Source organism: Hetaerina americana, unplaced genomic scaffold (assembly GCF_022747635.1).
Source record: "Hetaerina americana unplaced genomic scaffold, ioHetAmer1.1.p SCAF_11, whole genome shotgun sequence".
Taxonomy (NCBI): Eukaryota; Metazoa; Arthropoda; class Insecta; order Odonata; family Calopterygidae; genus Hetaerina; species Hetaerina americana.
This window is the reverse complement of record NW_027286181.1, coordinates 38,609,831-38,634,523: the sequence shown is the minus strand read 5'-3', so window position 1 is coordinate 38,634,523 and position 24,693 is coordinate 38,609,831. Positions and strand designations below refer to the sequence as shown.

At 35.4% G+C, this 24,693-nt stretch overlaps 1 protein-coding gene across 1 annotated transcript; it reads right to left on the bottom strand.

The window, feature by feature from the left end:
* Positions 1-488: 488 nt before the first annotated feature.
* Positions 489-24,693, bottom strand: LOC139701148 (uncharacterized). Its single transcript, XM_071599723.1, has 7 exons — positions 24,682-24,693; positions 22,653-22,888; positions 18,225-18,282; positions 14,578-14,844; positions 7,952-8,236; positions 2,235-2,240; positions 489-818 (listed from the first exon to the last, which is right to left on the bottom strand). Exons 1-7 carry the CDS (start codon positions 24,691-24,693, stop codon positions 489-491), a joined length of 1,194 nt encoding a protein of 397 aa, XP_071455824.1.

Here is a 24,693-nt window from a genome sequence, read left to right as displayed (position 1 = left end):
ACTTACTATACTTCACTTATATATTTAGATTGAACTGACTACTTCTGGTTATTAACGAGCAATTTGATTCCGGAAAATAGTAACGTAAGTTGACTCTTAGTGTACTCTGCGTCACAAAGCATTTTGCGAGTGTGCCAATCAATCTAATAACTCATATCAATACAATGTCCGGCAATTACCCGTACGCCCTCCTCATCAAAATGACAGGTTATACACTGGAAGGCGTAGATAATGCAGCATATGCATTTATAGCTCAATAGCTGAATGTAGCCCATCTATTTGTTATATATTTTTTTGAATTTTTTCCGGTGGTGTCCAGAATAAATCCGTATTTTATCGAGTGAATATGTTAAATTTCTATTACTTCCTAATATTCCTATTCCCTTTCGCTGGTTAGTTTAAAATAATCATTTTTTTCTCAAATTTTATTTATTTTTATTGCACAGTTCGTTAGACTTTTCATTTATTGTCAAAATTTCGAAGGATTATCAATGGAGGGCAAAGGCAAGGTTGGCGCCGCTGTCATGGGACACGCCTCCGAAGTGTCCACCCTCGTGGGCGAAGCTACCTTGATGGGTCGACCCTTCGCCGTGGTGGTGGATGATTTGAGGGTGGACGGCATGGCCGACTCTCTTGACGACGGCGTTAAATCCGTTGTGGTCATCGGCGACGTAGTCCACCTGTCGGATGGTACCGTCAGCTTCGTTCAGGCTGTAGGATCCCTTGACCACGTCCCCGTCGCGGGTCTCCCATTGGTTCTTGACGTCACCGGTGTGCCCGTCGGCGACTCCATAGTTGTACTGGTACTTCGGATAGACCTAGATGCGAACAAAAACATCAAGAGTAATTGGACTTCGGATTGTACTTTCTAATATCAGCCGAGGTTCGTTTGCCTAATTTTATTCTTAGTTGGTGAATTTATTTATGGAAGACCTCCGAAATTAATTAGAGTATTTGCGTAGACGTGGAAAATATGTGTATAATATGTGTATTTAATGTTAATTCAAATGCTGTTACTAAGAGACTGATTGCAATGATTATTGAGACTGAAAAAGCATTATATCAATGATGCCTTAATGCAATGCATCATTAATATTATACAACTTCTTAGTGTGCATGATGATAGCTGATTTAATGAGAGAAAGCCGCAGACATTTCATCTTATTGTTAGCGTAAGCGGCAACATATTGAATATTTATTTAATACAGCAGCATACAAATTTTAACTATGTTTTTTTGGTGATTATCAATTACTTTCTCGTACTTTTTCGTAATCATTGTCGTTATTTGATACTGAAAAAATAAATTCTGCGTCTTTAAAAATAATTTAAGGATATTTGAAAGATAAGGGTCGGAGAGATTCAATAGGTCTTGAAATTCTCGCAATAAGGTGGCCCCATTTCTGCTCTGTGCTACGTGAGGTTTCCCAATAAGATGCTCTACGTAAAATATCACAGCTTCAGGGAAGGCATTGATTGTAAAAACACTGCTGAAGTTAAGGCAAGCCAAATCATTTCACATTTATAGTTAACCATATGCAGTTAGACATATTTATAATTGAAATGTACTTATTGCTGGTACTAAAGATAATATCATTATATTAGAAAGCATTGTGAATTGGAAATCAACAAAATATATGTATAAAGAAAACTTACGTAGTAATCAATGTCATGATGTCCTCCCGAGAAACCACCGTGAGAAAGACCAGGAAATGCCAAAGTGGACGCTGAAAAGGCGGCTAGGCAGAAAAATACCTCGAAAAATACGAATGGAGATATTTGGTTAAAAAGAAAACCGATATTGTTCTCTCCTAATGTGATGAAATACTAACGTCATTGCGATGTTTTTTTAGATTTTTTAATGCATTCTTTTATTTATAAGTTTTACCTCTAAATTTAAATGAATTATTTTATCAAATGACGTGATTTTTATTATGGCCTTGCTAAGTATTCAAAGTGAAAAATGCTGCAAAGTATATCATTATTTATGCACTTAAATAAGCGCTGAACTGATAACTTCAAATTTTTAATTATAATTACGTAGCTGTGCGCTTATTACGATGATACCTTAGATCTATAAAACTTACCAGTGAAACCATTGTGACTTTTTTAAAAATGGGTATCCGCTTCGTATGATAGCTCTTGTACCACTGATGTATTTACCGCATTTACCGGCTTTATACTATATATACGAGCTTCGTATTTCGATGGTGGTAGTAGGCTTCAATACACTTACCTTTCTCTGAAATTAAGGAAAGTGATGCAGAAATGGGAGTGACAATGAACTCCTAAATTCCAGAAAAAACCTTGAAATAATCGAGAGCGATTGCGAGTGTTTTAATTGGCATAATTTTATGAAGAATTTCATGGAAGATTGATTGGTTATGCAAGGCTGCCCGACTACTTCATTGCTCATCCTTATCAAGTGTTGAAAAACTAGAGATCAGTCCACATTTTCTCTGATATTTTAATAGACTATATCATATTTAGTATCCTTTATAAAAAATACCCCGTATGTGTTAATAGTGTAGTTTATGTTTGATAAGATATATTTTAAAACCAAAGTTAGCTTCTTACTTATTAGATTTTCCTTTCTTCATAAAGTATAACATTTTTTGCCACAATGAGTTTCATCATTTGAGTTTTAGAATTTTGAAATAAGTTTTAGTTTATTTGTTTTGTGTATATTGAGAAAAGCGTCAGATGAAATGAAGGTATATTGTGAAATACATAGGTTAAAATAGCACATAATCGGAACATGTGCGCTTTGCTGAGTACATATGCATTATGAATTTCGCTAATTAATTGTTCTGAGTTCGAATATGGCAGATGGATGAGTATTTCGGAATTGGCATTACATGTCAACAGATAAAATGAATAGATTTTTATAGAAGTGACGGTTTTAACTTAGGGATAAGCTGGTGGAAAATTGAAATAATCCAAAGTTATAACAATAGGAGATGCAAGGGTAAGTGCATTAGAATATAATATTTGGAGTTTTGCTTGAATTGGAATAATTGGAAAGCAATAAAAAACTACGACTTATAGGATTGATTTTTTGTTTTAACACTTTTGATAAACTCAAATTTCTGATTTTTGTCTATTTGTAGTACTTTTGTTTCCATCTGTGGCATGCATCCGCGTGACGTTTTCGCTTGATTTTCTATTTCGCCAGTTACGCCATTCTACGGGTCTGAACTTCTTGTTCTTGTTTTGAGAATAGCCTTTTGTGTCCTCATTTCTTCCTATCCGCACAGTTACTCTACAATTTTTAGTTTAAACGATTTCCTGTTTCCCGAGTTTTCTTCTATGATTCAGTGCTTGTTTGATGGAGAAAATTGCTTTCTTTGGTAATAAAACTGATTATAATTAATTGATTTTATCAATTAGTTTCCACCATTTTGATATTTTACTGAGTAATATTAGCTTCCATCGTACACTTGAACTCTCCAGCAATATATCAGATACATTTAACGCACTGTTACAATTCTACTTGATTTCCCAAATGAGAGTAATTAACTCGTAAGGAGGTGCGATAGGTTAAGGTAGATTATACTTTCTTGCAAGCCAACAGCATGTGAAAACCAAATAGTTTAAGGGGGCCAGTTCCTTCCTCTGTATCGCATAGTCCCAACCATCAATCCATGGGGCTGCCATGGTTACTTGAACATGGGTAGGCATTGGAAATTATTATCCTTGATTCAAAAATAGATATTTCAAAAAGGAAACTAGATAATTTTACCCATATTTATTATAGCTAAATGACATGCGGCTTATTTGTAGTTATGCATGAATTGCTTCTGGATTTTAGGATGGAGGAATTACCTTTTGAACCCTTGATTTAATATGATTTTATTGGCTTAAAACTAGAGTAAAATGTGCATAAATATTTTATTAAGTCATACATTAATGATAACGAGCGTTTATATAACCTATTAACGTTCCGCCCATGTGGATTAAGTGGCTTAAAACAAGTGGAAAATGTGCATGAATATTTCCTTTAATGATATTCTCATAATAAGGAGCCTACCTATATATCTATATGCCTATAACGCGTGAACATTCCGTGCATGCCAAAAATATAATGTAGAATAAAATCAATTCAATAATGAATAGAATAAAACTATTTGGCGAACACTTTTGAGTCATTAGAAAATTCATAGTCTTAAAAGAAATTCTCCCTTAATGTTTGGAGGTTTACACATTAACCAAAAGTTATGTCGTGCGCTGTACTCATTCGAATACCTTAATTTTAGTTTATGCTCTGCGAATTTGTTTACCAAGAGCAATTTTCATGAAATGCTATCATGGTATTATATTCAATTTTCGGAGGTTGATAGAATAAAAAGCTTTTCGTTATATGGTAATGCCAAATCAGTTAATGTCAAAAATAGGTACATTCGATATAGATGAATGGTAAATTATTTCGTCAAATTGCAATATAAATATTAAATAGTCTTTCTCAAAACAGGAATACGCCACGTACGCTTAGGTTAGGGCCTAAACAAAATTAATTCACTTTTAATTAAGATATTATCCAATTCCGTTTTCATTGATTTTTGTGCACTTTGTCTACAAATAAGCGCCAATATATTTTTCTTAAATGTATATATTTTATAAATACATTAAATTATGATTTCTAAAATATGCTATGCCTCAATTTTGTCCTTAACTACGAAGCATATAGAAGCATGTGTTTACGGACGACCCTAATTCTACGTGTTTGTGTTCTGTCTTAATAAAATAGGCATCATTTTTATAAACATTTTTTTGGAAAAAACTAAGAATGGCAAAAGAATTTTCTGTTGATTCCAAAAATTGACTCTCTTCCAAACTATCCTTAGTAGTACCTATTTTGAAGTACTTTAGATGCCCGAAGGCTTTGTGATTTTGTTTGCCCCTGTAATGAATGTCACTTGGTCAATCCGCATTTTGGTGTCGATGCTGTTTCGCTGTAGTGACTAAAAGATGAGTGATATGACTTCTTCCTGACCATCATATTTATATCATGCGAATGAAAGAAATAAGGGCATGGTTAAAGATAATTTGCAATAAGTGTGATATGGTGTCTGGCACTCCTCCATCCATACGAAGAGTGGGCGCTTCCCTACTTGGTGCGGAACTTTTCAAGAGAAATTTCCATTTACTTTCTTTTATGAGAACGATGCAACTGCCTCCATGCTGATATTAATTTGTTTCCATTAATAATGTATTATCAGTAAAAATGTCATTTCAATTAAAAAGTTCAGTTTTTGTTCGTCAGATTAATAGTAATTAATGGTTATACTCATTTCTCAGGTAGTGTTTCCTCTTAAGATTATCAGAATTTTAAAGTATCGCAATATTACGATACTGAGTATTGGATATAGAATTTACCGAAAAACGCTTACTGTATTCGTATGAAATAGTTATTTTTTTCAAGCAACCCCCAGTGTACAGTTTTTATCACCTATACTTTAAACTTACAATCCTTCTAATATTTGTCTCTCTCCAAATACCACGTTCCCAGATCACATTTATATTCAAAAACAGAGTTCCATATTTCGTTATCTCTTTCTCACTTTTCGAACGAGAGGATTGAAGGAAGAATATAAAGATGTAGTACTTCAACTGAAAAACTACGTTAAGCCGCAAGTTTGTCTTCTCCCTTGGAAGGACACTCCCCTGGAAAGCATCATGTGGATTTTAGAAATTTTCACCTAGTCAAAGAGAATGCGTTTGTGGTGATAGGGATATTAAACTTAAAGTTTACTCTGCAGGATATTTCCATCTAGCCCTGAGGAACGATAGGCACCATTATTATAACAACTCTGTGATAATTTATTTTAGAGAACTTTGGATAAATGATATTTTATTAAATTGTAATATATTTTAAAGTGCCACCCGTAGTCATTATTTTCTTATCTACATTATCAACTGCAGAGTTTTCTATTTCTTTCTATTCTGTGTATTACAGACAACCTTGCCCTACGATAAGACTTTACAAAACGCTCTTTATGAATATTTCCAGAAACTATATTAATATTTTGATTTTTAAATTCTTTTGTGCTCGTAATGCATTCATTATCATTTGTAAAATATTTGACGAACGTTTGAAGGAAAAGCAAAGTTTCTAGGATCAAATTAAATTTGATAACACTAGAACAGCGATCTACGACAGTTTACGATGGACCCAAGGCATATCATTGCTGCTGTTCGAGGCCCAACTTATCACAAAAATAGCAATCTTAAACCTAATATCAAGATAAAAAATATTTGAAAACTACGTATTTCCTTGCGGCCACACTATGCTTCATTCCCTGACCTTCTCCACCACTAATTATAACCCCAATGATAGTTTTCAATTATCTACAGTAGTCAAGTGTCATTGGTTACCACTGTATGGAAAAATTATTCCCATTTTATTTCCTTCATTAGGCAGGAGGAAAGAAACCGCCACAGTCATGAAATTTTTAAGTTTTCATTATTTTAATCTTCATTGACCGGGGTTTCCTACGGAATTAAGGGAATCAGCAAATTTCTTTGCCACTTCATTGCCCATGCATAAAAATATTTAAGCCTCATACTGCGGAAGCCAGTTCATATTGTTTTGTTAAATAATTAAGTAGATTAGTATAACCAGCATACGTCCTATCCCATTTATTTTTCTTTAAAGAGGGCGAAAGACGGCTTCCGATCTTGGCATTTAATGACTTTCTGCAATTTCGAATGTATGCTCTCGTGATTGTTGAGAAATAAGCAAACTACCATATATTAGTATTCAAAATTGCAATTTTGAAGGATTGCTAGAAAATATCGTAGGGTACTTTAACATGTGATTGTGGTAAAAAAATGAGAGAAATAATCGGACAATAGCGATATTTGTATTGTTACGTTTATCGTTCCCAATACTGTAGTGTTAAATGGGGTATAACCTCATTAATAGGCTGGTTAACAGTAGTTTAGCAGTTATTTTTAAATGAAATACTGGCTACCATAGAAACAACTTTGGAACCATATGCTTCTTTTCAATTTCTATTGCATGAAAATTTTGGAAGAAATCCTTTTTGGTCGTCGTTATTCCGTTTCCTTGCTCAACCTTTTTTGAATTCATTGTTTTCCAATTTTATTAGCTAGTTGTTAACATTTACACATTTCTTACGTGCTAATGTGAGTTCTTCAAAGTGAATGAAAAAATGATTTGGTACTGGAAGGCAATTCTGATGGTGTGATTAAAACAAATAAAGTTTTTATTAAACTTTCCCAATCCTTATTTCCGGTTTACATTCTCTCTTGACTCTTCGCAATTTGCAATCCAGTCCTATGTGCACATTTTATTTGTTACTGTTTATTATTCTGAACATTCTTGCATAAGCTTACGTAGATTTTCAATGTTATTTTCAACACATCTTCACTTGTACTGGCACGTATAATTTGATTACTTGAAATCAGCATTTTTGCATTTTATTTCATTGCGTAGTCACAACGCTAAACAGGAGTGTAGCAACTCGTATATCTATGTTATTGACCCCGGAATAGAATTCTGAAAAGCAGCGATTTAATTCGATCTTTGATGTTACCCGCGGTACGAATATTTTTACGAATACATATTAGTATCACTGTGGCCTGAATGTTGCGTCATTTGAGGATTACCCCATGTCTTTCTTTAGTAAAATGAACGGTTTAATAATGTACAATTTTGAATGGAAGACAATATTAACAGTGATAGCCTAATTATATTTTTCCAAATATTTTTAGTAACGTAAAGAATAAAACTCTACCCTGTAGATTCCCTCTGTTACTTTTCCATTATATCTTAGTCTTACATTCTGCCGCAAAACGAAATCAGGAGGTATCCGTTATTTAGTGATAAATATATCCTCTAATCATTTTAAGAATTGTCATTTATTGCCAAAAATTCGATGTTTATCAATGGTGGGCAAAGGCAAGGCTGGCGCCGCTGGCGTGGGACACGCCTCCGAAGTGACCCCCCGCGTGGGCGAAGGCGCCTTGATGGGCCGACGCTCCGCCGTGGTGGTGGATAATTTGAGGGTGGACGGCATGACCGACTCTCTTGACGACGGCGTTGAATCCATTGTGGTCATCGGCGACGTAGTCCACCTGACGGATGGTACCGTCAGCTTCGTTCAGGCTGTAGGATCCCTTGACCACGTCCCCGTCTCGCGTCTCCCATTGGTTCTTGACGTCACCGGTGTGCCCGTCGGCGACTCCATAGTTGTACTGGTACTTCGGATAGGCCTGTGGGCGTATAGAGACAGCATATAGATGAGATGCCTTTATCGTGATTTATTTACAAGTTGTTTTGCATTGAGGTGGGCACAGATTGAAAGACGGTAGGCGTTTTGGATTAATGAATCTCTAAATATCCAGAAACAATGTGGTGAGATGTTTCTCAGCATTGATAACGATGGTCAATTTAATGAACAATCTTTGCATTTAAGTGTACTTGGTAAAACGTAAACTTTACAATTGAACTAGGTTATGTGTTTCCAAAGTAGTGTTCATTTCAGAGCATTTTTTAATAAGCAACTTTCTTAATTAATCGGGAAATTATGTAGCGCATATAGGGATCATTTTTTTCAATTTAAAAAAAAGGAATATGCGCACATTACTGATGTTGAATACCGGGAAGGTGTCTAAAAATCATTAGCTAATAGCCTCGTTGTATTGCCCTTATAGCCTAACAGTACAGCTGTTAATGAGAGAATGGTGTTGCAATTCTGAAATAATATAATTTGTTAGGAAAATATATACTTAGATTATTTTCACGAATGATGTACCATTTGAAAAGATATTGATATAGTATGGTAGTATTTCTTCTAAAATAATTTCCGTTGTATGTTCGGCAATTTACAATGAATTACTGGAATTTTAATATTGTGAAATGGATAAAACATGGTGTATGCAAATATTTCTAAAGATTGTCACGTAATTTTTGGATTTTGAGTGACTCATTCCATCACCATCACAATAGATTTTCAGAATTTGTACTTACTTCACTCATTTCTACGTATTGAATTATGATAAGTTAATCACTTTTCTGAAATAATAAAATCCACTGGACATAATTATTTCTGCAGCGATAGATACTGATTACTTACGTAGTAGTCAGTGTCGTGGTGTCCTCCTAATGCCAAGCCGCCATGAGAGAATGCAGGAAATGCCAAAGTTGAAGCTGAAATAGCTGCTAGGCAGACGAATACCTTAAAGAATATTGCGGGCAATATTTTTTTTAGAGGAAAATTACTTTTTTGACAGCCACCCGATTGAAATATAAACATTATTGCATAGTCGGTTTGGAATTTTTAACTAAAATTTAGCTATGCGTTTTTTCTTCATTCACAAAATACATCATATTACACCAATTAAATGTTTTCACAAAGACAAATTATTGCAAAGTAATCAAATGTTGAAGGGAAAACATGTAATTTTTAAATTTTAGCTTTCTTATTTATCAGGGACTTAAATTATAATTTATAATTCGCCGGTACGTAACAGCAAAAACTTACCTGTGAAATCATTTCGGCGATTTTTATTCTGGGACTTGACTATCTGAAGGCTGGTGTATTTCTGATGCCTCCAGTAAATATCACGACCCTATTTATAGCGGGCTCCTTTTCATATGACAAAGTCTAAATGGAAAGTGATGGGGCAATTGAAAGGACAGGCAACTCCCAAATTCCGGAAAGGAAACAAATAATTAAGGGAAAGGATCGAAGGATATTTTAATTGGAATAATTATGTGAAGAAATTCCGGGGGAATTTGGTCATTACGCAATGGTCTGCTATTTATCAAAACCAGAATGGAAGGATCTATTCTCCGTGATATTAATATGTACTTAATATAAAACTAGTGCATTTTATGTAAAAATTTGGATTGAATACCCATGTTTAATACGGAATATTTACAATTTTGCTTTATTCGTAGCTTAATTAACTCCATTTTCCAAAAGTAATGGTAACTGTTACATAGAGTAAAGTTGCTTGGGCTTGCTTTTCGGACTTAGAGAAGCCCATTGGCAGAATAGATTTATATATTATTGAATATAGAGATGAGTGTAGGATAAGACTGGAGAATATTTACTTATTTGAAAAGACCCCGTGGTTTATGGTTCTTAAAAAATGTGGCAAGATGTGGTACTATTTGAGATGGAGGAGCATATAGGGGATAAGATGATTATATTGCTTGTTATTATCCAAGATCTTACCTTATGCACCGAGAAACTAATCATCATATGTCATCTGCCGTAGTTGGTAGGGCCATGGAGGCCCCGAATTTTTCTTTTATGAGCCCTCATCTTCATTTCCTCACACACTTTACTCACTTCCATATCTTCCCACATTTTGATCCTCCTACGCCTCTTGCCTGGACCGTTCCTTTTGCCATCTAGGATCTCCTTAAGAGACAGATCCGTCTAATCATATGTACAAGCCAGTTTATTTTCCTTTTTTAATCAATTGTTTTCAGCATTCTACTCTTTACTTCCGCTCTCCTCAACACTTCATCACATCACCCGGTCTGACTATTTTACTATCAACATTATTCTCAAAAATCTTCAGCCTTTTCCGTTTACTTTAACGCTGTACATTTTTCATATACATCAAACATTACTCTCCTCGAAAAACACCTGAATAGTGTTTTACTTAGCTCAATATCAATTTCAAAGAATAAAATCTTTTCTTTCCATTTGAAAGCTTCCTTGGCCATTTATATCCTAATTATGAGAGGAATTGGCAAAGGAGGAAATGATAGGTTCAAAAATTAGACCTTCAGTAAATGTTAGTATTCGGTTTGACGGACAGTGTTTGGATTGATTGAAGGAGAACACAAATATTTAGATAGGAGTAATATTAACTACTGTTTACCCGAATAATTTTGATGATATTTATTACTCTTATCAAAATCGTGTTATTCATGGTAAATTATATTTTGTTTCAGTTATCTGTGCACTCTTTCACACCACCACTATTGTTTTCATTTTCTTTTCCCAATTCCCTTTCATACTATACGTCTCTCTTTATCGTTCCCCTTATGAAATAACTCTTTTTTTTCTGATTCGTTAATCTTCAGCAGATCCTCCCCTAACAATTTTAGTTCTAAACTTGTTATAGTATCCCACGTTCTTTTTCCTGATCCAACTTTTTTTAAGTCGGAAAATTATATAATTTTCAGATGTAATTTAAATACGAATATTTCACCTTTCAATGAACTGCATGAATTAAATTAGCATGTTCTTTGTTTGTAAAGGTATTTGATTATATTAATATTCACCATGCCACTTAACTCGCCTCGAAAATATACTATCAAAATATATTTTAATCCCGATTTTTTCCTTGTTTAATAAAACCACGACTAATAGCCAGGTGAGATGTATATGTGATGATAAACGTCTGCTTAGGCTAACGGCTTCGGTTTGTGAAATCGTCTTAGGGTCAATGGAAGAGTTTATATGCCTGTTATGTCCCTAGTCTTGGAAGAAAGTCTGGTACTTGAAAAATTACTCAGTTTTAGTGAAGCTGAGGCTGCCATTGGGCCCCATGTGGAATCAATCTCGGGTCCTTCAATCTGTAGCCCAACGCTCTTTCCACGGGACTTCTTCCATACTCTCTTCCACTATGCTATGGAAATTAGTGTTCTCCGCTATAAATATATTTGCACCACATGAATCAGGAAACCTTTTCCTCCTGCTGCGGCACTCTATGAACGCATTGCAACATTGAATTTTTGGAATCAATAGAAGTGTATACAGGGTGCGTTCCGAAAGTAAAGCAACAGTGCTTATCAAGTACTTTATCAAAAATATTTGCCCAAACTGAAATATTTAAATCGTAAATAAACAATTTGGATTTTCCATATAGGTTACCTGAAGATGTTATACCATAAGAAAACCTAGGTTGTAAATAAAAAACAATTTCAATAGGGAAAAGCCAATTTGTTTATTTTCAATTTCAATTTTAAGATTTTCCACCAAGCCAGAAGCTGGTTTATTTGCATTAACACTTCACATTCTTCAAAATACGGCCCTTGGCCTTCTACACATATTTTCCAGCGACTCCGAAATTACTGGTATGCGTCCTGTAATACTTCTTCCGGGACCTCTCGCAAGGTCTTCGTCACGGTTGATTGGCCCTCTTCTATGGAAGAAAAACGGATTACTTTCAGGGCTGCCTTAATCTGACGGAACAAAAAAAAGTCTGCTGGGGCGACGTCAGGACTATAGGGGAAGGGGCAGCGTTGAGGCATGTTGTTTGGCCAGGAACTCGCAGAGTCGTAACGCGTTGTGGCAATTCGCGTTGTCGTGATGAAGTTTACAGGTAGCGATGTCATTTCTCGTCCTGACCCGCTTTCTGAGTCTTTCCAGCGCATCCACGTAGTAGGGAGCGTTAACCTTTTGTCCTTGAGGAACTTGCTTCTTATGCATCACTCCTTTATTGTTGAAAAGGCAATGAGTATTTTTTTCACTTTTTATTTGCTTATTCTTACCGTTTTGGGCTTCGGGGACTGGTCAGTTTGCCACTCAGAGCTTTGGCGTTTTTTTTCTGGGTCTTATTAAAAAACCCAGAATTCATTGCCAGTGATGACGTTTTCCAAATAATCAGGTTCATTTCCAATACGTTGCAAAAATTTACTTGGAATTTCCCGTCGATTGGTCTTTTAGTCGTCTGACAACACCTTGTGCCCGACCTTGGCGCACACCTTCCTCATCTCTAAATCTTCAGTAATAACGCGAAAGACAATAGTGGACAACAATTTTAGTTGATTGGTAACCTTCTTGATACCCAATAGACGGTCAGAATCCTAAAATTTTCGAACTCAAGCCACATTATTGTCGCCTTTGCTGGTTCGCAGCCACCCAAAGCGGCGTTCGTCGATAACCACTTCCCGTTCCTACTTCAAGGCCTTTAAGCGCCTCAAAATTTAAGAGTAAGAGAGAGAAGAGTCTCACAAATCATTTTTTTAGTCTCTTCAAGAGATATTTTAAGTTTAGCACATAACTTGGTCGGGTAACGTTTCTCGATCGTCGATTACATTTATTTCGGACCACGGTCGGCGTGCAAAGGTTTAAAGTAACTGTCGTCCTGCCGCTGTAACAGCTTAAAGAGCACTGAAATTGCCATCATAGCAAAGCTAGATGTTTTCTTCTCCTACTTCAAGTTATTTGATCCCACTTTAACCAAAAGGATTGGCACAGAGAATTTAATTGCTTTACTTTTTGGAACTCATCATAATCAATAGAATCATATCAATCTATAGTTTAATCTGTTTTTTATTTATTATTTTGTAATATTTACTTATAACGTACAGTTATATTTCCTTTTATTGAAAAGAAACGAATATCTCCAACATAAATTTAAATTTCTCTGATGCCATGTCTTGCTGATCGGGTAAACACGCGTAAATAGATAAATTAAAGCATCTAGTCTTTAATAAACACTCCACAGTTGGGAAACGAAAGCACTCAAAGAAACACTGTAATGTTTTAGGATAAAACAAAGAAAATTGTTACATTTTTCATATTATGTATTGTGAATCGCATTATTTGCATTTGAGGACTGAATTTGAATCAAATTTCTGACATTTTCCCACTAAACAATTTTTTTAGCATTACAAATTTTGTTTAATGTACTTTTCAATTGATTTTCTCAACTTCTTACCACTTTAATTGGCGATTGCTTTTTTTGATCTTCATAGTATTTTGATAGTGATCACTGTTTTGTATAGGCTTCTCATAAAAGCGATTAGAAAGGCGCAATTCAATGCGAAGGTTTCAACCTCAGCATGTGTACCCAATTAATGTTAAAGATAGTATAACTTTAAATTCGAGCCCTTACATCCGTAACCCATTGCAATAAGTGATTACTATTATATCTTTTAAATTTGTTGGTTTAGCTACCAATAAAAGGAATTAGGGACCCTCGACAAAGGAATATTAAAGCAATGGATTGGACGATTTTTTGCACAATGGATGCTACTTTGTAGAAATTCACCCATAGATATTTGATTATAAATTGTTTTGAACAAAAGGTTGAAATGTTTCAATTGCCACTCACAAATTTAAACTTCAGAAAAATGTGAAATGCGTTTTACCAACTTCTAAGAATTTTTCATTTCAATACAAGCAGGTGGATATTCCCATGAAGAAGGCTGTATTATATTGAATGTGGATAATTTACACCAAACGTAAGGAGTTCTCATTTGTTCTGGATCTTACTAACCTTAGTATGAGGCACTCCATTCACTTCACTTCAATATGCCGGCCATTACTTTCCAGACAGTATCAAGCGATCACATTACATTCACATTTGAGTAAAAAATTCAAATTTCATTTGCTATAGATATTTGTGCAAAGGGATTCATTTCAAATCTCGGGTTTTCCTATGGAATAAGACGAATTTTTAAAAAATCAATGGGGCTTTATTATTCCTTAAAATAAATATTGTTTTTCACTGAGGAAAGGAGAAGATTGAGGAGATTGGATAAAATCACCAGATTTGGTTGATATTCAATAATGTTGTCCGTGTTGACGTAAAGCGTAGTTTCCGTCATCGTGTGAGTGGGCACCTCCTAAGTGTCCTACATGACCAGCCCCGAAGTCACCATATCCTCCGTGGTGTGTGGCAGCTTGATAAAGTTGTGGGTGCACCGCCTTACCCTGTCGCTTGACGACAGCGTTGAATCCATTGTGCTTGTCTGCGGTGTATTCTACAACGCGAATGGTGCCGTCGGCTTCGTGAAGGCTGTAAGATCCCTTAACCACGTCACCGTCTCTGGTTTCCCACTGGTTCTTATTATCGCCAGTCTTCTGGTCGCTAACTCCGTAGTCGAAGTTGTACTTTGGGTGTGCCTTATATAGAAATGATATTAACATGAGCTCTATTAACCTTATTATCTCATTACGTTGAACCGAATATATGTATGACATGTAGTTTAAAGTCATTTCAAATTTCTAAGATGCCTTCAAAATAAATTCTACTACATGTTTTCCAGTATAGAATTTCATATTCAATAATTGTATGTACATATTTCATTCTATATATTGCAAGGTGCATGAAACTTCTAATGGAACACTTTAAAATTTCACTTATATAGTTTTTAAATGTATTACCATCCAATAACCCATAAACATAAATAGTTACTGTAAAGCAGAAGTACTGAAAATGTACATATTACGGCATATGATAATTACTATATAAAAATAGAAAAGTTAAGGTTGCAAATAAGGAAGCTGTTTGACAAAACGATCGTAAGAAACATGAACCTCTATGAATCAGATGCATGGAACATTGCAAAATGGCATTGGCGGAGAAATTAAACCTTACAAATAAAAAAAAAGGGTTTGAGGAGTTAAGGCTTGAGTTTGAGTTAAAGCTTAAGAGTTAAATAGACCGAAGTCGGGAACGAGGAAGCATATAGATGAGTAGAAGTGGGAAAGAGCGCATGCAGAACTTTATGATAATGCAGAACTAGATGAATTTGACACATCAGGAGGAATGATGAATTTGTTAGAAATATAAAGAAAGGAAAGACAAAGACATGCGAAGCAGAAATCAAGAAAGGTGTGCAGTATTGGACATTTCCGGGTGTAAATGAACACTAAATATAGAGGATAGGAGTACCGCAGTAAGCCAGTCATAGGGTTGACATATTGCTGCTGAATGTAAAATATTTATGGTGGGGTTCTAAGAATACATTTAGGTTCTTATGGTTAAGAAAATTAGTGATAATGTGGAACCTATAACTTGACCAATATCATTTGGCAGCAATTAAACTTAAAATAGGCTACCATTATTAATTTTTTTCATTGATACATTAAATTATATTCGAAAATAAACATTTTCTAGCCATAGGAACCTAAACAAACATTGTTTAGGACTAAGAATGGTATATAAAATAAAATTAATCTACTTTAATTTAAAATATCATTCATTACATAAAAATAATTTTAAAAAGTTACGTAACTAAAATCAATGCTAAAGAATGTTCCGTAAAATAGGATCTGCAATTAAATTAAATCTCTTCCCAACTATTTTATGAATAAGAAATAGATTGCATGATGTTCTTGCATATCAAAATTCTTACATAATAATCGACGTGTTGATCGTCACCACCATGACGATCAGGAACAGCGATGGAGGTAGCCACGATGGTAAAAAAGGCTGCGACCTGGAGTTTATGTAAATGTTATTGTATATAGTTGAATTCGAGAAGTTCTTACTTATTTTATTAGAGCCACCTTACCTGTTATCGTTATACATTAAATTCATGTTAATAATTATTTCATCTTGATGAGTGATTTTCGAGAAACTTTTCTGAAGGATGTTGTTTTCTCTCTCCCACAAGGGGGAGCAAAATGAGAAAAGTCAATCACAGGGAAGTGGGTAAGACAAGGTTAAACGTTTAGTAAGGCTTTGAAATGCATTAGACGCCCTCAATCCACTCAGATTAATCTCACCTGCATAATCTGCATTTTGGTGGTGATGATGTACCTCTGTAGGGTCTGAAAGATGTGTAATGTGTCTACTGATTGACTGCCATATATATCAACCGTCACTACCGCTACAGCAGTGTTTTCAGAGATAGCGTGGAACCAATGGGGCGGAAAAAGAAGGGATCGAAAGAACGGGGATTGGAATTCAGCGATAAATGAAATTCGGTAACCGGCGCTCACCCGTCCATCATATGAATGAGTATTTCCCTTTAATCTTCGTCATGAATGGAAAATAATTTTCCATCCGTTTTGCAAGAGAAATGATCTCCTACTCTCCTGGCATTCATTCTTTGTAACGAGTAATTATATACCAGTAGCATGGTGCTAATTTTTTAAATTTAAATATTTCCTGCTAAAAAGAATAATTAATATGAGGCATACTTGTTTTTTTGATATTGTTTTCAGGTAAATTTAAGTATATTTATGCTACGATAAGGTCGATAATTTTCCTCATGTTTTAAAGTCTGCTTATGGTAGAGGGACTTGTGCATTATAATAACCCTAAAACTTAGCTGAGTAGCAATAATCGCTCTTGGTAGAGAAACCCATGCCTAATAAATTGAAGGTCAATAATCAGACGGGATAATTTGACGAGTATAGATCACAGTATTATTTCTGGCAACTAAGGGACTCGGTCAGTTGGGCGGTGTCCTGCATCGAAGCGGGAGGGGCAAGGCTTCCGAATATTTCATCTGACGAATTTCTTGCGAAGCATAATTGATAGCAGCAGCACTTAGGACACAGAGCATGACTGCAGTAATTAGATTTAGAATGGGGAGGGAAGGTTAGGATCGTGATAAGGATGGGAAAATTAAAAATATGAAATTGGAGATGCAGAAAGGAAATAGAGATATTTTAGGGCTGTGTGGCGTGATATGGAAGGATAGTGGGGAAAACTAGAATACCTCGGATGGGAAGAGAACCCATTCATAAGAGTATATCACCGAGCAATCGTAGAGAGGCAGACGTCGACAGCGCATCTGATCAATTAGAGGAAATATATGCTGCTGTTGACGAGTGTACCTGGAAGAAAACATTGGATAGTGTTGGGTTCGGTACCGTACAGTAGGTGAAGGAAAGAATTTGGTGGGGTAGTAGCCTTTGGGAAAATGGCAATCGAGTTCTGCAGGAGATAGGCATTAACTGTGACGAACACTTGGTTGTAATAACACTATAAGCGTAGGTATACTTGGAAAAAATCCGGAGATTCAGAAATATTTCAGTTAGCTTATATTATGGTTAGGCACAGTCAAAGAAACAGTGTAATTATTATTTCCTACAGTTTTCCGGGGAATATTCCGGGGAAATGAGGGTGTGGAGAAGGATGGAGAAGTTTAAATGGATAGAAATGAGAAAAAAAAACGAGGAAGAGCTAGGTGCGGAGTGGGAGAAGAGAGGAATTTTTCACAAATTTAAAGGAAGCAGGAATAGTGAATGTATACCGCCTTGAGGAGAGAACGTTAGGCACGCGAAGAAAGGGCTGGAATTGGAGAGGCTTGTTCAAGAGTATGAAGGGAGGAAGGAAGCACGCAGAGGGAATTGAGGAATGATATTGCTGTTGGCTGTGAAGTGGTGTTTTGTTAGGAGAAGCAAGTACTAGTACTATTCGTTGTAATCTGGGTATATCCAAAAACCGTCTCTATTTGGTCGAAGAGTTCATTTTGTTTTTTAGTATTTTTCAGATGCTCATTAAATGATACGACATTATAATTTTGGTTTTTCTTTTTTCGTCCTACCTGCTCCTCATGCTTAATATTTATCCATTCACGATGGCCTTTGTCCGCATATCTCTCACTGAAAAGTTATGTTTATTATCAGCTATAGCATTTTATTTAATTTTATCTCTTGTTTTTCATCATGTCGAATTTATCATTTCATTTGGTCTTCCATTTCCTCTAAACCAATTTTTTCCATTGTCAGACCTCTTTTTCATAGGTCATTATAATGCGTAAAGGATATAGAAAACTTCACACAGTTACGATTGTCGTCCTTCTATTTTTTTACAGGAATATGTCGAAAAAGTTCCGTTTATGATTTGAATAATGTTGCCTATTTTAAAAAAATTCTCTTAACCTGGAATGTATAGTTTTACTCAGCTACAGTCAAATAAAAGTGATATTTCCGGATGAGATCAATGAGTAGACCTTTTTGAATGAGAATAATGGCTTTCCCTTGCTTATTGAAATTATGCAAAATTTTTCAAACGTGATTTTATGTGAAGAAATACCTATTAAGATTATGAGATTGAAAATGTTTTCAGTCGCAATTCCACTAATCTCCTCGACGCCTCACGTCGAAAGATCCGACGCCCCCCGGATTATTTTCTGTTTGAAAACTCGACAAAAAGGCTCGGTGGTCAAAGATTTTCAAGCTGTAAATAAGTGATGTCGATATGAAATAGCTATTTTGAGGAGCATGACAGTTCTCATTATAAAAATGGTACCGAATTTATAGAACATCGCTGGTAAAAATATAGAGCTGAAAGGAGATAATGCTGAAAAAAGATACATTTTGTTTCAAAAAATTTGGGTTTTCTTTGTTTTGCCATGTACTTCAGGGATTACGTTTTTAATATAATTTATTTTTAAATTTTATTGTTCTTGTCATGCATTCTTTTTCATTTTTACAATATTTCGCAAGCATTGGAAGAAATAGCTAAGTTTCTTAGATCAAATTAAATTTGACAGCACTAGGACAGCGGTCTACGACAGTTTACGATTGACACAGAGTATATCATTGCTGCTATTCTAACCCCCCAATCATCACAACAATATAAATCTGAAACCTCTTATCAAGTTGAAAAAATATATACGAGGGTCATCCGGAAAGTAGTACCCGTTCGTGCCGCATGAAGTGCTGACGACGCGAGTAGCCGCTGGACGAGGTCAGATAGCTTCAGTGGCTTGTCTGCCTTCTCTGAGCCAAGTTGCGTGACGCTAGCATTGCCTGTGTTGTTTCTGTGATTGTTTACAATGTTTAAAAAAATTGAGAACGCCGCCAGTTGTGAAGTGAGGGCAGTGATTAAATTCCTCAATGCAAGAAACGTTCGCCCATGTGATATTCATCGCCAATTAAAGGAGGTGTATGGAGACAATGTAATGGACGAGTCGTCTGTTCGGCGGTGGTGTCGCAACTTCAACATGGGGAGGGGGAACACACACGACGATGAGCGTTCGGGGAGACCGTCTGTCATTACAGACCAACTGGTGAGCTCAGTTGACGAATTCGTGAGGAACGATCGGCGCGTCACAATTGATGACATCTGTGAGCATTTTCCCAATGTTTCTCGAACAATTGTTCATGAAATTGTTAAACACCATCTGCATTATGCAAAAATTTGTGCAAGATGGGTCCCTCGCGTATCTCAATGAGCTGGCGGCGAAGGACTATGCAGCAGGAATACAGAAACTTGTCACACGTTATGACAAATGCCTTAATTTGCTTGGAGATTATGTTGAGAAGTAGTTTAAAGTATCCTCTTTCAAATAAAATTTTTTATGTTAGTTAATATTTACTTTTGTGTCTTTATTTCACGAACGGGTACTACTTTCCGGATGACCCTCGTAAAAAATTATTTTTCCTTCCCACTGTACTAAATTCCTCCATCCTCCAACTTCTTTATCTCTTATTATAACCCCTATCACAGTTTTCAATGATCTACAATAGTCAAGTGTCATTGATTGCAACTATAAGAAAAGTTATTCCCATTTGTTTTCTTTTATAAGGCAGGAGGAAAGAAACTGCAACAGTCATTACATTTATAAATTTTCATGAATATGCATTGACAGGGGTTTCATATGAAAATAAGGGAATCAGCAAATTTCTTTACCACTTCTTAGGCCAATCATCCAACTCTCCTGGCTTTCTCATTTTCTGCCAAACATGCATTCCCTTTCCTTAACGTGCCTATAAGTATCCGTTTCTTTCTTTCATTCCACTTTTGTCCACCACTCGCACATGTCAAAACCCTCTAAACTAAAACTCTAGCCTAAACGGCGACATTTCGGAGCCAGTAATGACCACTTTCGTTTACTCCAAGCCTTTCGTTTACTCCTTCCTTTACTTGTCGCAATCCCTCGGTTAATCTTCTATAAGTGAACTGCTCACGCTGTCGTCGTTTAATGCTTCCAATCCTATTACCTTTTTTCTTTCTATTATTCGAGATCCTCTTTCTCTTGGTATTCTGTCGATTAATTTTTCATTCGTAACGATGAATATTATTCAAAAAATATTTTAGACTTCTAATCCAAAGCCGAATAATCTTGTTTTGTTAAATACTAATTAGATTAGTATTATCAGCGTTTTCTATTAGTCTTCCTGTATTAATATAGCATAGAAGAGGGTGAATAACAGCTTCCAGATCTTGACATGTAATGAATTCTTACGATTTAGAATATGTTACCGTACTTGTTGAAAAATAAAAAATATTACCATACATTAGAATTGAAAATTGCAATCTTTCAGGAATGCTAGAAAAAATCGTAGGTCACTTCAACATGTGATTATGGTAAAAAAATAAGAGAAAGATTCGGACAATAGCGTTTTTATATTATCAAGTCTTTTCGTTCCCAATATTTTTAAAAAATGTTGTTGTCTTAGGCTTAACTTTATGGAATTTGCATAACATATTGAAGTGGAATGAAATAATTTCCTTTGTAAGTCCACACACTTTGTTTAAAAAAACAAGAACCAGGTTTCGACGTTGAACGTCATCATCAGCCCTCTCGGACCAACCCCCCTGCTTTTATCAGAAGGTATATACCCCCTGTATACCAAGTTTGCTTCAATGAGGACCACCTGATGATGATGTTCAACGTCGAAATCTGGGTGTTTTGTTTCGTGTTTTTTTAAATAAAGTGTGTGGAATTACAAATTAAATTATTTAATTTCATTGCAATACCCAATATTTTAGTTTTTTTTCGGTTACTATTTGATTAAAAGGCTGATTATCAGTGGTTTAGCAGTTCTTGTTAAATGAAATACTGGCTACCATAGCAATGGAACCAGATGCTTCTTTTTTTAATATCTTTTGCATGAATATTTTGGAATAATTCCGTTTTGGCCGTCGATATTCAATTTCGCTGCTCAACCTTTTTTGGATAACGTAATAATGACTGATTTCCATTGGAGTAGTTGTAGGAAACAAAATATATTTTCACAATCATGAAACCGTACATGAATTTTTATTCTTCCATTTTCCACCCCTTTTGGTAATATTAGGTGCAGTTTTATTATTTCAATTGACATTGATGGTTTTCCAATTTTATAAGCAAGTTGTTAGCATATGCCAAATTCTTACATTTTCCTCATGTGAGTTTTCAAAGTGAATGACGAAATGATTTGGTACTGGAAGGCAATTTTGATGGTGTGATGAAATCAAATAAACTTTTTCTTAAGCGTTCCCAATCCTTATGTCTAGTTTACATGCTCTATCTACTCTTCGCAACTCGAAAATAAACCCTAAGAACACATCTAAGTTGTTTCCGTTATTGATTCTAAAATTTTTTGCATAACCTTTCGTAGGTAGTATTTTCAAGGTCATTTTCAACGCATCTTTACTTGTACTGGCACGCATATTTTGATTACCATAAAACTGCATTTTTGCAAATTATTTCATTGCGCAGTCACAACGCTAAACAGCAATGTAGCAACTCGTGTATCTATGTTATTGACCCTGGAATAGTTCTGAAAACCAGCGAAAAAATTCGATCTTTAATGTTTCCCGTGGTAAGAATATTTTTACGAGTACACATTATGATCTCTGTGGCCTGTATGTTGCGTCTTTTGAGGATTATCCCATGTATTTCTTTAGTAAAATGAACGGTTTATTAATTGACAGTTATGTATGGAAGACAATGTGTATAGTGGCAGCCTAATTATCTTTTTCCAAATATTTTTAGTAACGTGAAGAAAAAACTCTACTTTCTAGATCCCCTCAGTTAATTTCCCCTTATATCTTAATTTTATAAACTGCCGCAAAAGAAAAGCAGGAGGTTTCCGTTATTTATTAATAAAAATATTCACTAGTTATTTTTAGAATTGTCATTTATTGTCCAAACTTCAGTTATTATCAATGGTTGGCAAAGGCAAGGCTAGCGCCGCTGGCGTGAGACACGCCTCCGAAGTGGTCCCCCGCGTGGGCGAAGGCGCCTTGATGGGCCGACGCTCCGCCGTGGTGGTGAATGATTTGAGGGTGGACGGCGTGGCCGACTCTCTTGACGACGGCGTTGAATCCGTTGTGGTCATCGGCGACGTAGTCCACCTGTCGGATGGTACCGTCGGCTTCGTTCAGGCTGTAGGATCCCTTGACCACGTCCCCGTCGCGCGTCTCCCATTGGTTCTTGACGTCACCGGTGTGCCCGTCGGCGACTCCATAGTTGTACAGGTACTTCGGATAGGCCTGTGGGCGTATATACACAGCATACACATGAGATGCCTTTATCGTGATTTATTTAAAACAAGTTGTTGCGCATTGAGGTAGGCACAGATTGAATAACGGTAGGCGTTTTGCATCATACGAGGAATCTCTAAATATCCAGGAACAAATGTGGTTAGATTTTTCTCAGTTTTGATTACGGTGGTACATTTCATGAACAATGTTTAAGTGTACTGGGCAAAACGTAAATTTTAGCATTGAACGAGGTTTAATGTGTCTGAATAGTATCCATTTTAATGTGTCTCAATAGTAACCATAGGGTATATTTTAGGAGAGAATTTTCTTAATAAAGCGGGAAATGACATATAGTTAATGAGGACAATATTTCTCGATTTGTAAAAAAGCACTATGAATGTTAACTACCAGTAGTGAGTCTGTAAATTATTAACTAATAGCCTCGTTGTATTGCCCTTATTATTTAACAGTTCAGCTGTTAATGACAGATAGGTATTGATCTACTGTTGATATAGTTAGATAGTATTTTTCTAAATTAATCTCTGTTGTAAGTTTGGAATTTTACACCGAATCCAATGGATATTAATATTGTGAAATACCTGAAACATTTTTAATGCAAGTATTTCTAAAGATTTGCAGAAATTTTTTGGGTTTTGAATGAATCAATCCATCACCATCGCAACAATCAACGTAAAGGTTACATGATAATTGGTGATTTAATTTAATATTACTTACAAATGACTGTGAAATAAATAACGGCTGCTACCTGTAGCATGTCAATTGCTGGAGGTTTCATTTTGGAGGAACGACAATAATTCCACCAAAGTAATGAAAACAAAGAAAATGAAGTGATTGGGTAAACTGTGTTGCCATTGAACAATTATTTCTGAAAAAAGACCATTGATATTCTACTCCATGTAAAATAAAAATATTTTTGACAAATCTGGTCACGATTGGATGCCTCCAGGATCAATTAAATTTGGTCCTTCAATTAGTAGCATTTCACTCAACCAACTGGCCCCAGTCGCACTCTTTTAAGTATCATTATTAATCTCACTTTCAAAGCAGTTTAGAAAATATAATTTAAATACTAACGGTGCGAAAAGTTTTTCAGAACTTTTACTTACTTCCATGGAATTCCACGCATTAAATTATAATTATCTTAATCATATATCTAAAATAATAAAATCACTTTTAGAGAGTTATCGATTGTCATAAAATTTGTGGATTTTGAATGACTCCACCATCCCAATAGATTGTCAGAATTTGCACATACTTCACTCATTTCCACGCATTCAATAAGTTATAATAAGTTAATCATTTATCTGAAATAATAAATTCCACATGACAGAATTATTTCTGCAGCGATATATACTGATTACTTACGTAGTAATCAGTGTCGTGGTGTCCTCCTAATGCCAAGCCGCCATGTGGGAGTCCAGGAAATGCCAAAGTTGAGGCTGAAATTGCTGCTAGGCAGACGAATACCTTAAAGAATATTGTTTGCAATATTTTCTTGTCAGAAGAAAATTACTTTTTTGATAGCTACCCAATTGAAATATAAACATCATTACATGATCGTTTTGGAGTTTTCAAATAAAATGTAGCTTTAAGATTTTTCTTCATTCCTAAAGTACATCAAATTATGCCAATTAAATGTCTTTCGTTTTTTCACAATAAAAACTTACTGCAAAGTAATCAAATTTTGAAGGGAAAACATGTGATGGTGGAATTTTAGCTTTCTTGTTCAGGGACTTAAATTGAAATTTATAATTCGCCGGTACTTAACAACAAAAACTTACCTGTGAGATCAT

Excerpts from the sequence above, each read along its gene's own strand:
- LOC139701148 (XM_071599723.1), bottom strand. Across the intron at positions 14,845-18,224 it reads ATATTAAGCATGAGGAGCAG|GCACACCCAAAGTACAACTT; the intron begins GTAGGACGAAAA and ends TTTCTATATAAG. Across the intron at positions 8,237-14,577 it reads GTGACTTCGGGGCTGGTCAT|GCCTATCCGAAGTACCAGTA; the intron begins GTAGGACACTTA and ends ATACGCCCACAG.